The 15,409-nt window shown below is 48.8% G+C and overlaps 1 protein-coding gene across 1 annotated transcript in view; it reads left to right on the top strand.

Annotated features, from left to right (window-relative positions):
* Positions 1–3,386: 3,386 nt before the first annotated feature.
* Positions 3,387–15,409, top strand: part of RAB10 (RAB10, member RAS oncogene family) — a 60,810-nt gene continuing 48,787 nt past the window's right edge. Inside the window, exon 1 of the mRNA XM_089528656.1 lies at positions 3,387–3,596. Coding sequence (XP_089384782.1) covers positions 3,470–3,596 — 127 coding nt within the window. The 5' untranslated portion in view covers positions 3,387–3,469. The remainder of the gene's footprint in view (positions 3,597–15,409) is intronic.

Here is a 15,409-nt window from a genome sequence, read left to right as displayed (position 1 = left end):
TTATTATTATTATTAGTAGTAGTATATTTATCCCACCTTTTCCTCAATTGGGACTCAAAGGAGCTTCCTGTGTGTGTGTGTGTGTGTGTATATATATATATATATAGAGAGAGAGAGAAAGAAATTGACTAAAATACCTGGGTCAACTTATCCCTGGGCCAATGTAAGCACTGTACTTTAACTCCTGTGTGTGTTTATCTATACCAAATCCTAACATATATAAATCCCACCATTTTTAACTCATGTAATATGTTAATGATTCCCATTCCTTGGTAGAGTTCGACGCCTTCTGTCCTCTGACCCTCGACGTCGTTTTGTCCACTTCTGCTAATTAAACGGACTGTCCAATATTGTCCAGTGTTGACCCTACGTGAATCTGGCCGCTGTAGCCAGACAGCGCATCATTCTTCCCTTGTATGGATCTGCTGCATCTCCCATGGATTTGTGTGTTTTCTGAAATATTTACCCTTCCTTTGTCAGAGAGCTCTGGTGCCAAAGCAGACTACAAATCCCAGGATTCCATAGTACAGAGCCATGGCAGTTAAAGCAGTGTCAGACTGGATTAACTCCGCAGTGCAGATACAGCCCCTGTTCCACTTTTCCAGCAAAGCGGGGGCCCAAGGAAGCTACAGCTCCCAGAATCCTTCAGCCAGCCTGGCCAAGAGCCCTGGTGCTTGGAGGATTCTGGGAGTTGTAGTCCAAAGAGAAGGGACTTCCTTTTCTAGTTCTGGATTCCTCAGAATCTGCTGGCAGGAACACTTCTGAGGCTGGGATAGAAATTTAAGGAGAAATTAAGGATAAGTTGATCACTTCAATATTTAGTCATTTATTACGATAACAAATCCATTATATAAATATTAAAATAGATAAAAATATTAAATACAGACATCAGATATTAAATATAGATGCTAAATAGATGTAGATATTAAATATAGATATTATGTCTATTAAATATAGATATTAGATATATATATATAATGTATATTAAACATATATACATATATCAGATATAGATAGTAAATATAGATGCTAAATATATATATTATGTATATTATATAATAGTATATAGATAGTAAAAATAGATGCTAAATAGATTATTTAATACATGTTTAATACATAATATGTTTATATATATATATAGATGTAAATATAGATGCTAAATAGATATTAAATACAGATGTTAAATAATAAAAATAGGACTTATTTATATGCCGCCCAATCACTGTTAAATATATTATGTATATCGTGTATACTGTATAGATCATAGATATAGATATTAAATATAGATGCTAAATAAAGATATTAAATACAGGTATTATATCTATATTACAATAGAGATAGTAAATATAGGTGCTAAAGAGATTTAGATATTAAATACAGATATTAAATATTTTATGTATACTGTATAGATGTTTGATATTAAACAGAGATATTAAATATAAAGATGGTGTATTTATATTAAACATGGCTTAAAGGAGGCTGTTGTGAGGCCTCTGTTACAAAAGCCGTCCTTGGATCCCACAGTAATGAACGACGATCGGCCAGTGTCTAGCCTACCTTTTCTGGGCAAGGTTCTGGAGCGTGTGTTGGCCTCCCAGCTCCAGGGCTTTCTGGATGAAAGGGATTGTCTAGGCCCATTTCAATCTGGCTTCAGACCTGGCTATGGAACAGGGACAGCCTTGGTGGATGACCTTTGCAGGGAACTGGAGAGAGGCAGTGTGACCCTGTTGGCTCTCCTGGACCTCTCAGGGGCTTTTGATGCCATCGCTCTTCTCATGGCATCCTTCTGGTCCGCCTCTCTGGGATGGGGCTTGGAGGAGCTCTTCCTTCCTGTTCGACCCCTGGCCATTGACTGTGGGGTCCCTCTGGGGTCTGTGTTGAGCCCTATGCTGTTTAACATATACATGAAACCGCTGGGAGAGGTTGTCCGGAGTTTTGGGGTGCAGTGTCCTCAATGCTCTCCTCCTCCTGCTCCTCCTTCCCACCTCAATCCAAGGAGGCAGTCCTGGTCCTAACCCAGGGCCTGTCTTCAGTAATAATGGACTGGATGAGGGCAAAGACGTGGAAACCTAATCCAGACCAGACAGAGGGGCTCCTGGTCAGTCGGAGGGCAGATCGGGGAATAGGGGTCTCTGAGTTGGGGGCTGCTCTTGGACTCGGCTTTGAAGCCGGAGAGCCAGGTCCCTGCAGCTGTTGGGTCAGGAGGAGCAGATCTGGCCTGGGGGGCACCTGCCTTGGCTGCCTCCCTTTGGGCGACTGCCATGGGGCAGGTCACGCAGAGACCCCAGGAGCCCCCTGCGGAAGCAGCTCCATTGGCTGCACAATTCAAGGCGCTGGCCATGGCCTGCAGGGCCCCGCAGGGCTCAGGCCCTCGCTGCTGGGCAGAGCCTAGTCCGGGGAGCCCTTCTCTCCGGCGGGGCCCTTTGGGGCTCCCTGACCTCCAGGGAATGGGCCAGAAGGGCTCCTTCCTCCGGCGGCTGAGGAAGGCCTGCTGCTCCAGGCCTCCCGCCCGGGAGTGGCTGGGCTCCCGGCGGGGCACTTTGAAGGCCCTTTCCGGAGGCCCTTTCCTTCCAGGGGACTATTGTCTCTGAGTCCCAGATGTTCTCCTGGGGAAGAAGAGCGGGACACAAACAAACAAACAAACATTAAATAGAGAGATTAAACAGCTGTCAATATTAAATGTGATAGAAATTATAGACACTGAATTAATGAATACAATTAGCTACTTGGTGCTACTGACTCACTAACGCCTATGCCAATAGCTCAGAGCTGGCCCGCCCACTCTCCCCTCTGCGCATGCCCACCAGACGCCATAGCCACGCCCCCTTATCCAGTCGGCATCGGCCGCCCAATCCGAGGCCAGGACGAACGGGGATTCCCCGCCTACATTCCCGCCCACTTGCTTGGGTCCCCGCCCCCTTTTCCTCGGGCGCGCGCGTCGGAAAAGAAAGAAAGACGGAAAGGGAGAGAGCGAAAAAAGGGCGTGGGGACGCGGGCCCCGCCCACCGTCTGCGTCACTTGGCCGCGCCCGCGACGTAACGTGCTCCTGCCCTGCGCGCAGGCGCACCACGGCTACGTCAGAGGGGGAAGAAAAAGGGAGCGGCCGGGCAGCGTGCGCGTTCCGGGGCGTCCGTCTGTGGCTGCGTGCCTGCGGCCTGCTCTGCTCTCCGCCTCCGCTTGGCCTGAGGGGGATCCGCGGCTGGAGGGGCCGAGCCATGCGGAGGGCCAGCGCCGCCCAGCCGTGAGCAGCCAGCCGCTCTCCCCGCCTCCCTCGCCTCCGCCTCCGCCGCCTCCTCCTCCTCCTCGGCAGCCATTTTGTGCCTCCTCTTCCCGCCCCCGTCGCCTCCGCCTCCGCCGCCGCTTCTCCGGGCGCCCGTGGGCCTGGGCCGGTGCCTGACGGGGAAGCAGCCGCAGCCGCAGCCGCAGCCGCAGCGCCTGGTGCCGGTGGTGCTCCGCTCCGCCGCTCCCGATGGCGAAGAAAACCTACGACCTGCTCTTCAAGCTGCTGCTGATCGGCGACTCCGGCGTCGGCAAGACCTGCGTCCTCTTCCGCTTCTCCGACGATGCCTTCAACACCACCTTCATCTCCACCATCGGTGAGGAGCGGCGCCCCCGAGCCTCCCCTGCTCCTGCTGGCCGGGCTCTCCCTGCCGGCCCCACCCCGCTCCCCGCAGAGCCTTTGTTTCGGCCAGCCTCCCTCCCTCCCTCCCCTTCTCTCTCGGTCAGTCGCAGGGTGGACCAAGGCGGCCGAAGGAGAGGGTGCAACGGGCCCAGAGAGACCTCGGGCCCTTCCTAGCTTAGGGCCTGAAACCCCGCAGCCCTTTGAGGAGAGAGCCAAGGGGCGGCCGGGTGTCCTGAGCCAGACTGCAGGGGACCGGCCCAACGCTGTCAGGGGCTCCCTATGGCAAGCATGGCTTCCTTGTGGGCAAGTCCTGGCATCGGCTTGAGAGAAGGGACCCTTAAGCCACATGAGAGCCCTGCTTGGAGATTTGAAGGGGGTCAGATTGAGGATGGGCAAAGCTTGGCTTCTGGTGCTCCAGAGAATAGCGCCAAGCCCCAGGAAAAGGGATCCCAGCCCAAGGTTAGGAGGAGTCTGGCGGAGGCCCCTTCCTTAAGGGCCTTAAGCAGAGGAGTGAGAGTTCCTGCATGGCAGAAGCAGGGCCCTTCTTGGGGGCTCTCTTCCAGCCCTAGGAGCCTGTGTCTGGGTCTGTGTTGTGTGCCTTCAGGGCATTCCTAACCTACCGCGACCCTCAGTCATGAGGATTTCCTGCCAAGAGTTTGGCCATGGCCAGAGGCTGAGCGCATGGGGCTTCCCAGGGTCTCCCTGGGGGCTTTTGGGGGGGGGGTTGGGCTCTGTGGCCGTGTTCTAGAAGAGTTAATGCCTGACCTTTCACCAGCATCTGTGGCGCTGGCATCTTCAGAGAAGGCTGGCATGGAAGAGAGTGGGGTATAGGTATATATCTACTGTGTGACTCTGGGTTGGGGGAGTGATTTCCATGTTAGTCTGCGTATTGTTCTGTGCTTGAGGATCTGCAAGGAGGATTGGCTTAATGAGTGGTCCATTGCCAGCTGACAGTGGGTCTCTAATTAAGCAGACGCTCATCCTCTTTTCAGATCCTCCCACACTGAGGCCTTGCCATTCAGCCACAGAACAATACACAGATTAACATGGAAATGGCTCTCCCTACCCAGGATCACAGGGTATGTATATATCTAGACCCCACTCTCTTCCATGCCAGCATTCTCTGGTGAAAGGTCAGGGACAAACTCCTCTAGAATATGGCCACAGAGCCTGACAAAGCCACAAAAAACAAACTCTGGATGCAGTCCATGAAAGCTTTCCAAGTCCCCTACCGGGTTTCCATGGCTGAACAAGGAATCAAACCCTGGTCTCCAAAGCTGAGCCTGTGATGGGGTTTTCTCAGCAAGTTTCTTCAGAGGGGAATTTTGGCATGGCCTTCCCCTGAGGCTGAGAGAGTGTGACTTGCCCAAGGTCAAGGGGCTTCATGGCTGAGCTGGGATTCAAATCCTGGTCTCCAGGGTTAGAAACATAGGCCCGTTACAGACTGCTGAGAAGCGGCGGTCTGCCGCCACCGCCAGTTGCAGCGTCCAGGAACCGCAGCAGCCAAACGGCGCGGTTCCCGGACGCTGCAGAGAAGGAGTGCAAAAATCACGCTCCTTCCTGGGCCCCGGAAGAGACGCCACGAGGCGCTAGTCACGCACTTGCAGCGTCACTTCTGGGGCGTGACGTGCGGACACAGAGTGTCTGCTACATCAAAATGGCGGTGGCCATGTGGAACGGCCGCCACCATTTTGACGTAGTCATTATGCGCAAGGGGCAAGGCGCATCAGGAAGCACCGCCCCTTGCGCGTAATGACAGCGCCTCATGGGCCCGTCTGTAATGCGCCATAGAGTTGGAAGAGATCTCAAGGGCCATCCAGTCCAACCCCATTCTGCCACATAGGAACTCACAACCAAAGCACTCCCTGGGTCAGATGGCCATGCAATTGTAGCTCAACACTCAAACCACTGTCCACAGCATACCACAAGTATATTGTGCATTTTAGTTGGCCAATAAAAGGTGTCACTGATGGATTTTTGTTTGTATTTGTTAACTGGCCAACACAGCTACCACTGAATGTTCACAATACATGCCCACTCATATGTATAAACACACACTAGAGCCAGAATGGTGTAGTAGTTTGAGTCAGTGGTCCCTAAACTGTGCTCTTAAAGGGCTTTTGGACTTTAACTCCCAGAATCCCAAACTATTGGCCAATGTGGCTGAGGCTTCTGGGAGCTGAGGCCCAAAATCTCTTAAAGGGCACAGTTTGGGGAACACTGGTCAGACTTGCCACCCCTCCTAGTCTTAGCTGCTGCTCTGCTCTCTTTTTCACTAGCCCACATCTTCTCTGGGTTTTCTGTGTCCAGAGGTACTGTTTGCCACCTTAACCCAGACACTGGAGGGACAATGCCATAGCACAAGATCTCTGACCCTTGGCTCAGTTGCCAGTTTCTGGTCTCTCCAAAGGTGTGTGGAATTTAGCTCCAAAAGCAGTTGTGTTGACTTTGGGCTAAAGTAGCGCAAATGTGAGGGACAGTGGTATGGTTAACTCTGATGCTCACCCAGGATCATAGAATCGTAGAGTTGGAAGAGGCCACAAGGGCCATCCACTCCAACCCCATTCTGCCATGCAGGAACTCTCAATCGAAGCATCCCTGACAGATGGCCATCCAACCTCTTTTTAAAGACCTCCAAGGAAGGAGATTCCACTACACTCCGAGGAAGGAGTTTGTTCCACAGCCCTCACTGTCAGGAAGTTCCTCCTAATGTTGAGCTGGAATCTCTTTTCCTGGAGCTTGCATCCATTGCTCCATTGGGTCCTATTCTCTGGAGCAGCAGAAAACCAGTTTGCTCCCTCCTCAATATGACATCCTTTCAAATATTTAAACAGGGCTAACATATCACCTCTTAACCTTCTTTTCTCCAGGCTAAACATCCCCAGCTCCATCAGTCATTCCTCAAAGGGCTTCATGGTTTCCAGACCTTTCACCATTTTAGTCGCCCTCCTTTGGACACATGGCTCCAGTTTCTCAATGTCCTTTTTGAATTGTGGTGCCCAGAACTGGACACAGTCTTCCAGGTGGGGCCTGACCAGAGCAGAATACAGTGGCACTATTACTTCTCTTGATCTAGACACTATACTTTTATTGATGCAGCCTAGACTTGCATTGGCCTTTTTAGCTGCTGCATTGCACTGTTGACTCATGTTCAACTTGTGGTCTACTTGAACTCCTAAATCCCTTTCACATGTAGTTTCATTCAGCCAGGTGTCCCCCATCCTATATCTGTGCATTTCATTTTTCTGCCCTAAGTGCAGTACCTTACATTTCTCTGTGTTAAATTCATTTTGTTAGCTTTGGCCCAGCTTTCTAGTCTATTCAGGTCATTTTGAATTTTGATCCTGTCCTCAGGAGGCTGGGTTTCCCGTTCTTGGAGGCGTTGCTGGCTGTCAGAGCTGGAAGCAGGAGTTTAATGGGTGTGGTGGGCCAAGGAAAGAGTAGCTGGAAGACAATTGAAGCTTGGGATTTGCTTTCTTTTTAACTACACTGAGTTAAATAGGTGTGGCTTGGGCTAACATTTGTCTGGCTCTCTTTTCTGGGACTGTTTCCCAGCTATAGATACACTCTGCCCTACACAAAACGTTGTTGTTGTTAACTGCCCTCAAGTCGATTTTGACTCATGACGACCCTCTGGATGAGACATCTACAAGACCCCCTGTTCTCTGCTGCTTTGCCCAGTTCCTGGAAACTCATACTTGTGGTCTCTTTAATAGAGTCCATCCATCTAGCATGGGGCCTTCCTCTGTTTCTGTTTCCCTCTAGCTTTCGTAGCATTATTGTTTTTTCCAGTGATTCATGCCTTTCCATGATGTGTCTAAAGTGCGAGAACCTGAGTTTTGTCATCTTGGTTTCTAGGGAGATTTCTGGTTTGATCTGCTCCAGGACCCATTTGTTTGTCCTCTTGGCTGCTGCCCATGGAATCCTTAGCACTCTTCTCCAGCACCTCAATTCGAATGAGTTGATTTTCCTCCTATCTTCCTCCTCAACAGTCCAGCTCTCACATCCACACATGGCAGTAGGGAATACAGTGGCTTGAACAATTCTAGCTTTTGTGCTCAGTTGTATATCCTTGCATTTTAGGATCTTTTATAGTTCTTTCATAGCTTCCCTCCCCATTCTTTATCTTCTTCCATTGTCTAATTCAAATTTGTGTAGGTTCTCTGTGGTCATTATTTTTGCTTTCTTTATGTTCAACAATAGGCTTGCCTTTGCACTTTCTTCCTTGACCTTCCTTAGTAGTTGGTCCAGGTCTTTGAGGTTTTCTGCTAGTATTATGGGATCATCTGCATATCTCAGATTGTTGATATTCCTTCCTCCTCTTTCTTCTGTGTCCAAGCCTGCTTTTCTACTTTTAAAGCATATATGTTCTGCATATAAGTTGATTAGGTAGGATGATAAAATGCAGCCTTGTCTGATTCCTTTGCCAGTTGGGAACCATTCTGTCCTGACAGTGGCCTCCTTTCCTGAGTAAAGATTCCTCATTAGGACTATCGGATGTGTTGGGACTCCCATGTCTTTAAGGGCCTTCCATAACCTTTCATGATCTGTGCAGTCAGAGACTTTGTTATAGTCTATAAAGCACACAAAACTAGAAAGCTCTTTATTGGAAATTCTTAAACTAGGCAAACGTATCTTTTGTAAGGTTGCGTCTTTAGTGAAAATTGGAGCATACACCCAGTTCTTACCATCACCTAGAGTAGATCTGTTGGAGCAATGAGATTTATAGAGGTGTTGATCTACATTTCGCCATTTAATTCAGTGAGTCTGCTCCATTTGGCTTTATTTTGGATTGTTCCTTCAAAGCAAGATGGACTTAAATGCCAAACCTGTAGATCAACACTTATATACACTTCATTGTTGTAGCAGATGACTGTACTCTAGCTTGCAAGACTGGGCAGGGCAAGGCAGGGCAGGACAGTTAATAACAGGATTTCTTGGCTTTCTCTCATCTGCAGGGGCTCCCCAAATGAAAGCTCACTTGGCTGCATTTAAAAACTAGTGAAAACCAGCACTTGGATTTAGGTCTGAGATCATCCGTTTGGCAAATGTTTGGCACTGTGCAGTTTCTGCAGTGGCATGTGGTTTGGCAGACATCTCTGGTCTTAAGGGAACACACATACAGTTGCCCCTCCATTTTTGCGGGAGATCTGTTCTGGATGCACCTGCAAAAATGGAAAATCGGCAATATTCAGGCCCCATTGGCTTAAATGGTGGTGTGCCCCCATTTTGTCCCCCTCCGTTTGCCACCTGTGAACAGGCGAGGGACATGGACTCCAAGTCCGAGAAAACGAAGGGGTGACTGTACAAAGGATTTCTCATGGGTGAGGCATTCTGGATAGGTGAAAGGGGTACCTCTGTTTCTGTTTATGCCCAGTTCTAGTCTTTGTGCAGAAATCGAATAAAGCCAGTCTCCTCAAGTTCTCTGTGTTCTTTATGATTCAAGCAAATTTCCTCCCATGATCTCATGTTGCAAGCTGAGGTTTGGTATTACTTCTTGGCCAGCGCAGCAGGGTTTTTTGCATGTCAGTAACATGCTGGGAACTCTCCGCTGCATCTGCTGGTTGTAGAGTTAGGTGACAGAGATTGCGGTGCTTCAGTCTTCATACTGTAGGGCACCTGACAGCCATTTAGATTAAATGAAGCGCTGGTTGGGAATGCTTTGTACTAAAAGCAGTTGCTGTGGAGTGCAGTCAAGCACACTTCAAGCGTTCTCGTGACCTAAATTGTGGGAAGAAGAGGTGCTTCCAGCCTCTTTCTGTGACCTTGCCCAAGTGAAAGCTTCAAGATGCAGAGGTAAGGATTGACAGAAGAGAGCATGGAATGGAGAATGCTCTGGGGGATTTATGACCACCAGCTCATTCCTAAAGAGGATTTTTTCCTCTCATACGTAGCAGCTGATTGTTTAAAATTAAATTCAGTTATTCTGTAAACAACTTTTTAATAGAGGTGGGCTAACTTATCAAAGTGTTGAAGAGCAGCCATTTTAGAGCTGTTCTCTTTTCACTGAGCAGACAGACAGCACAGAGCTGTAGTTGGTGGCATCTCAGTTTAGGGACCATTAGTCAGACAAATACCTGATTCATGATGCTCAGATTCTGGAGGTTTGAGGAGATAACTGCTGTTGCTAGCACTTTAAAAAAACAAACCTTATTTTCTGTGTAAATACAGGAGAACAAGCGTTACTCACTAAAAGTTCCAGTGTAGTTTTCTCCTGTTTGCCTGCCACTGGGTGAAGTCAGGGCACTTTTCTCCTCTTGTACTTCAGGTTTTCTCAGTGTGGTAGTCTTTAAACAAGTCTTAACATATCAGCTTACTTCCAAGTTGGGCAGGATATCCGAAGGGCTTCCCTGCCTCATGTGGCAGCAGGTGAGTTTGTCAGCTTTCTGGCCTATTGATCTGGTGCATTTTATTTCAGAGGTTTATTGGATCTTCAAAGTTAAGAGCATTATGCTTTTGGAAATGTTCTGGCACACCTTTAGCTTGTATGTGATTTAGGCCCCTTTGGTTATTTTTAGTTGTGGTCAAAACTCCTGCTTGGAAAGTAAATTACAGAAGTTGGGGCAGATGACTTCAGGACCCTGGCTTGGGCAGCTATAAATAACGCCCTTTGCTGAAATCTCCAAGTCATCGTAAGTTCCCTGAATAGAGCAGAGAGTTTGTCTTCAAAGGCAAGATGTGACATTTAAAGTACTCTAGGAAGAGCTCTGTATTGCACTGCATGTGTAGAAACACAGTTGATGGCTGTTTTGCTATTTGCAGAGTGGGCTTCTCAGAATCTTCTCTCCCTCCCCTCCTTATTCACACATTGAAAATAATCCAGAATGAATTTGGGATGAATCTTTGTTGTTCACATGCATCCCAGATATATTCAAATTGGTGGAGGGGGGGGGGGCTGCAAAAAAACCCACTTACCCTGCGAGAATCGATATTGGGCTTTCACCTTGAGTTTATACAAAAGATTCACATCATCGGCTGTGTGAACAACGATCCGAATAGACCCAGATAGACTTAGGATAAAATTCCCCATGCCTTTAATGGGTTTCAAATGCATTCACATCATCAACGGCCCACACAGTTCAGAAAGCACTGCCCTTTCCCCAGCAGAACAGCTGTCTCTGGGAAGAAAAGAGGAAAGACAGAGGAAAAGAGGGGAGAGAAAAGGGTATGTCGACCCCCCCTCTGTCCAGCTGAGGGATGCCAGTGGGTCCGGAGACAAGGGAAGGGTGTCTGCATGTGTGAACAACCAAGCTTGCAGAGATGTGGAGTGACACGATTCCCGGAAAGATGCAGTTCCATGGAACAAACCTGGAATGCATTGTTTGAGTAAAATCAACAGTGTGTGAATGAGGCCATAGTCATGGGTAGATGTGCAATTCCTCAGAGGTATAGGCAGCACTTGCATGGAGATCTGCTAGTTTTCACATACCAGGGGAAACGTATGTGCTTTTGGGACATTTGGACAGAGACCTAATTTCTGATGCACCAGAGAATGACTTGATTTACATGGCAGAAACACTTTTTCTCTTAGCAGGTATATGATAAGAACATTTGAGGCTGGCTGGACTACTTGGAAGTCCTGCCCTCCTCTGTTAACATCCAAATATCCCACAGCATCTGTCAGTGCGCATGTCAAACAGCGCCCTGTCTCTGGTTTCATATCTTGGTAATGCATTGCCAGCTTCAGAATGGATACTGAGCCTGTTAAGTGCTTTGTATCAGCTTTGAGAGAGCCTGCTTGTCTGTGCCTGTAGGCTGAGACTAGGCTGAGAAATAACATCATGAAATAGGATAGTAGCATAGCCATGAATGAGCCAAGCATATGTCCTGATTTCCAGAACGTGTGGTTGCAAAGGACTGTTCGGTTACTTGTCCAAGCTGACCACCTGTTAGGCTGGGGCTTTGGCTATCTGTGAGAGCCAAATGTCTTGCTTTAGAATGCAGACGGCTCACACTCATTCATGGTATAGCGGCTGGACCCTTAATTTGGGGACTTGGGGCTTTGAGCTTTTATTTATTTATTTATTTATTTATTTATTTATTTATTTATGGGATTTATATCCTGCTTTCTTCCCCAAATGGCTGTGCTGTCTGTATGAGAAGGCAATGACATTTCAAAGCTGAAAATCTAGATCTGTTCTTGACTTAGTGGAGAGGTGCAGAGGATCCCCCCCCCCCAAATCATGCTAAAATAAACCATTCCATAATTGATTTTCTTCCTTTTTTCAATGTTTTCTGTTTTTTCCCAGCTCCCCCCCGGGACTTCACATCTCTAATGTCACTCCAGTGGATGTTGTTGCTGCTGGAGTGATGCTGAGAAGAAAGTGCAGTTCTTCTTCGTGGTCTCTGTGAAGCACACAAATGGGTTATTCTGCGCCTGCGCAGCATTTCCGGGTCCTACTGGAATCACTAGGGAAGACTTTTTGGCGGTAGCTCCGCCCACCCTCTATATAGGCAGGAGGTCTTCCTACCCTTTCTCAGTTCCAAAAGGTCCGCTGCGTGAGCACCTTAGGAACCTCGCCTAGAATTGCTCCTTCTTTAGCTTTTGCTTTCGTTCACTGCGTTTGCTCTGACTTCGTTCGACTCTGACTGCTCTTTGGATTGTGATTTGGACTTGATTTTGGACTCTGATTAATGGTAACACTCGGACTTCTTGACAATTCTTTCTCTTCGTCCCTTGGCTTGGTCTAAAGATGTCTGCGCATTCTTTTAAAAAGTGCACTGAATGTGGGACAAATATCCCGGCACTCAACAGACACTCCTTGTGCCTCCTCTGCCTGGGCGAGGGCCATGTCCCTGCTTTCTGCCCTCATTGCATGGCCTTCACTCTATAGACCAGGATGAATAGGGAGATGCGCCTGAGATCAATGCTCTACGCACAAATCTTGAAGCCTCCCTCCACCTCTAGAGCCTCTGCCAAGGCTGCAGTCCCCAAGGGCAAGCTCCCATCTCTGGCCTCAGGGGTCCCTGCCAAGGGCACTACCCCTTTGTCTCTTCTGAGACCCCTGCTGCCGAGGGCACTACCCCTTTGTCTCTTCTGAGGGTCCCTGCCAAGGCTACTGCTGCCGAGGGCAAACCCTCTCTGGAAGTTTCTGGGTCACCAGACAAACGGAGGTCTTCAGACCAAGATGTGGCTGGCCACCCATCCTCACCAAAGAGGAAAAAGTCCTCACACTCCAAACCGGAGAAAAGGAAACGCAAACCTTGGGACAAGTCCAAGGACTCATCGCATCACTCTGGGAAGAAGTCCTGTCCCTGTCCGGACTCTGACTGCCGGTCCCGTACCGACACGCTTACCTAGCCCGCTGACACCAAACTGGGCTCGGTACCATGCACCCAACCAGCGTCTCAAACTCTGTTGTCTCCTCGTCCCGACTCTCGGGCCCAACCAGATAACTTTCTGCATTCCTTATCTGAACCCTACCAACTCTTGGAGGGTGAAGAGGAACCTTCTCCATTCACCCAGGTGGTGATCCCAGATCGACTCTCCCAGACTCAGAGGTTGTTTTTTCAAGGACGAACAGAACTATGATGCACGTTCTGTACTTGCTGAACCCCCAGACGGGATGTTGTTTTTGATCAAGCCACAGGCACTTATTGATCCTTCTGAAGTCCGCGGAGGCCATTTTGTTTCAATCTTCCAACCCGTTGAACCTCTCTTGCCCCCTCCAAGGTCGTCTGCTGCGTCCATTCCACTTTGGTCTTGCCTCTCCTCGGCTTCCCAAGTGGAACCATTCTAACCCATACAGTCAGCCTCTGCTGTCTCCCTGCAAGTGCGCCCCTCGTTGCTGGTAACCACTCAGGCCCTCTCGGCTCGCACCAAGACCAGGTCAGCTTCCACTGAATCCACAGACCACTCCGTCTCCGACTACGCTCAGGCTCAACAGTCGCAGGCTCTCACCTTTCTCGAGGCCCCCTCTCCTTCAGATGACTTTTTTTTCTTTTTCGGAACAAATGATCCAGATGGGCAAAGCCCTGAACATTGAAGTCCTTCATGCAGACTCTCAAGCTCTTGACCCCATTGATGGAGTCACACCACTGTGATCGAATTTGGAATTTGGAATAGCGGTATATAAATAAAATTTTATTATTATTTATTACAATTATTATTATGAGAGGGTTTGGGACAAGGTTCCAACTCCAATTTCCATTGCATTCCTACCATTGATGTCCAGGATTGCAAAGAGTTCTTGGCCCACTTTGTCCATGCCCAAGCTTCCACCAAGAAAAGTCGAAGGCTTTCATGGCTGGCATCTATAGTTTTTTGCGGGTTTTTCGGGCTATGTGGCCATGTTCCAGAAAAGTTTATTCCTGACGTTTTGCCAGCATCTTCAGAGAATGTTTGCCTGGAAAGGACTTGGGTATATATAATGTGAGTTTTATATTTGTGTGTGTGTGTGTGTATGTGTATACACACACCCACACCCACACCCAAGTCCTTTCCAGGCAAACATTATCTGAAGATGCCAGCCACAGATGCTGGTGAAAAGTCAGGAAGAAACTTTTCTGAAACATGGCCACATAGCCCGAAAAACCCACAAAAAACTTCCACCAAGAAACTTGAAAATCTTTACCGTATCACACCCTTGGAAGAGATTTGGTTTTTGAGCACCCTTGCCTGAATTCGGCAATTTTGGAAGCCTTACAGATTTGCTTGGCCCCGAAGACAGCTTTGACCCCCTAATGACAAAGAGGATTGTAAGCTCGACACCATGGCACGGAAATCCTACGCCTCCGCAGTCCTGGACCTCAAAATCCAGAACTACTCAGCGTGTATGGCTGCCTACCAACAGCAGCTTTGGGAAAAAGCTCTTCCCTTGTATGAAGACCTCCCTGAGGACAGAAGATGGACAGCCATGGCCATCCATGCAGAAGCTCATGCACTGCCCTCACACCAGATTTCAGCGGTCTGAGACTCGGCTGACGGGTGCCCTGCCCCTCCAACGCCACGCCTTGCTAAGGTCTTCAGACCTAATGCCTCAAGCCAAACAGGCCATTGAAGAGCTCCCTTTCAATGCCACAGGTATGTTTCATAAGGAGACTGATGAGAAGCTGGACTTCAAAAACAAAACGAAGAACACAGCCCGTAAATACAGTATGTCTTCTTCCTCCACTTCTCGCCTTCCTTTCTCTCAACGCCGTTCGGAATGGCAAAGACCTCCCTATCCCCCCAACCAGGGCAGATCCAACCAGTCTGCGTACTACCAGCAACAGCCCTTCCCTCCCCAACAACAGGGGAAACGCCAACAAAAACAAAAATACAAGCAACCCTTCCATAAGAAGGATGCAGAACAAGGCAAGCACCACTTCTGAAGCTCCCCAGTGCACTCCGTTCTATCAACTCCCTTTGGGGATCGCCTAGCCCACTTCCACCACTCTTGGACTTTCCACTGCATTGAGAGTTTGCACAAAGTGCATGGCGGTCATAGCTGCATACTTCCGCCAACAAAACATTGTCTTTCCTTACCTCGATGACTGGTTGTTTGTGGCCCCGTCCAGGCAGATGCTCATCTCCCACCTCGAGTCAGCACTCTCTCTCGTTCCCCACTTGGGACTCATGATCAACAGGGAGAAGTACACCCTCTGCCCAAACCAGCAGGTGCGCTTCATAGGGGCCACCTTGGACTCCATGACCTGCAGAGCATACCTTCCTCACGACAAGTTCCTCAACCTCAGGTCTGCAATTCGTCGCTACCTTGCTTTCCGGCGCATCACTGCGTGAACAGCTCAGGTCGCCCTCGGCCATATGGCATCCACAACATATGTCACGCCTTGTGCCCGCCTCTG

Source organism: Sceloporus occidentalis, unplaced genomic scaffold (assembly GCF_023333645.1).
Source record: "Sceloporus occidentalis isolate IW3139 unplaced genomic scaffold, rSceOcc1.0.p SCAF_6, whole genome shotgun sequence".
In the NCBI taxonomy this organism is placed as follows: Eukaryota; Metazoa; Chordata; class Lepidosauria; order Squamata; family Phrynosomatidae; genus Sceloporus; species Sceloporus occidentalis.
Note: the sequence above shows the minus strand (reverse complement) of the source record. Positions and strands in the feature narration are given on the sequence as shown.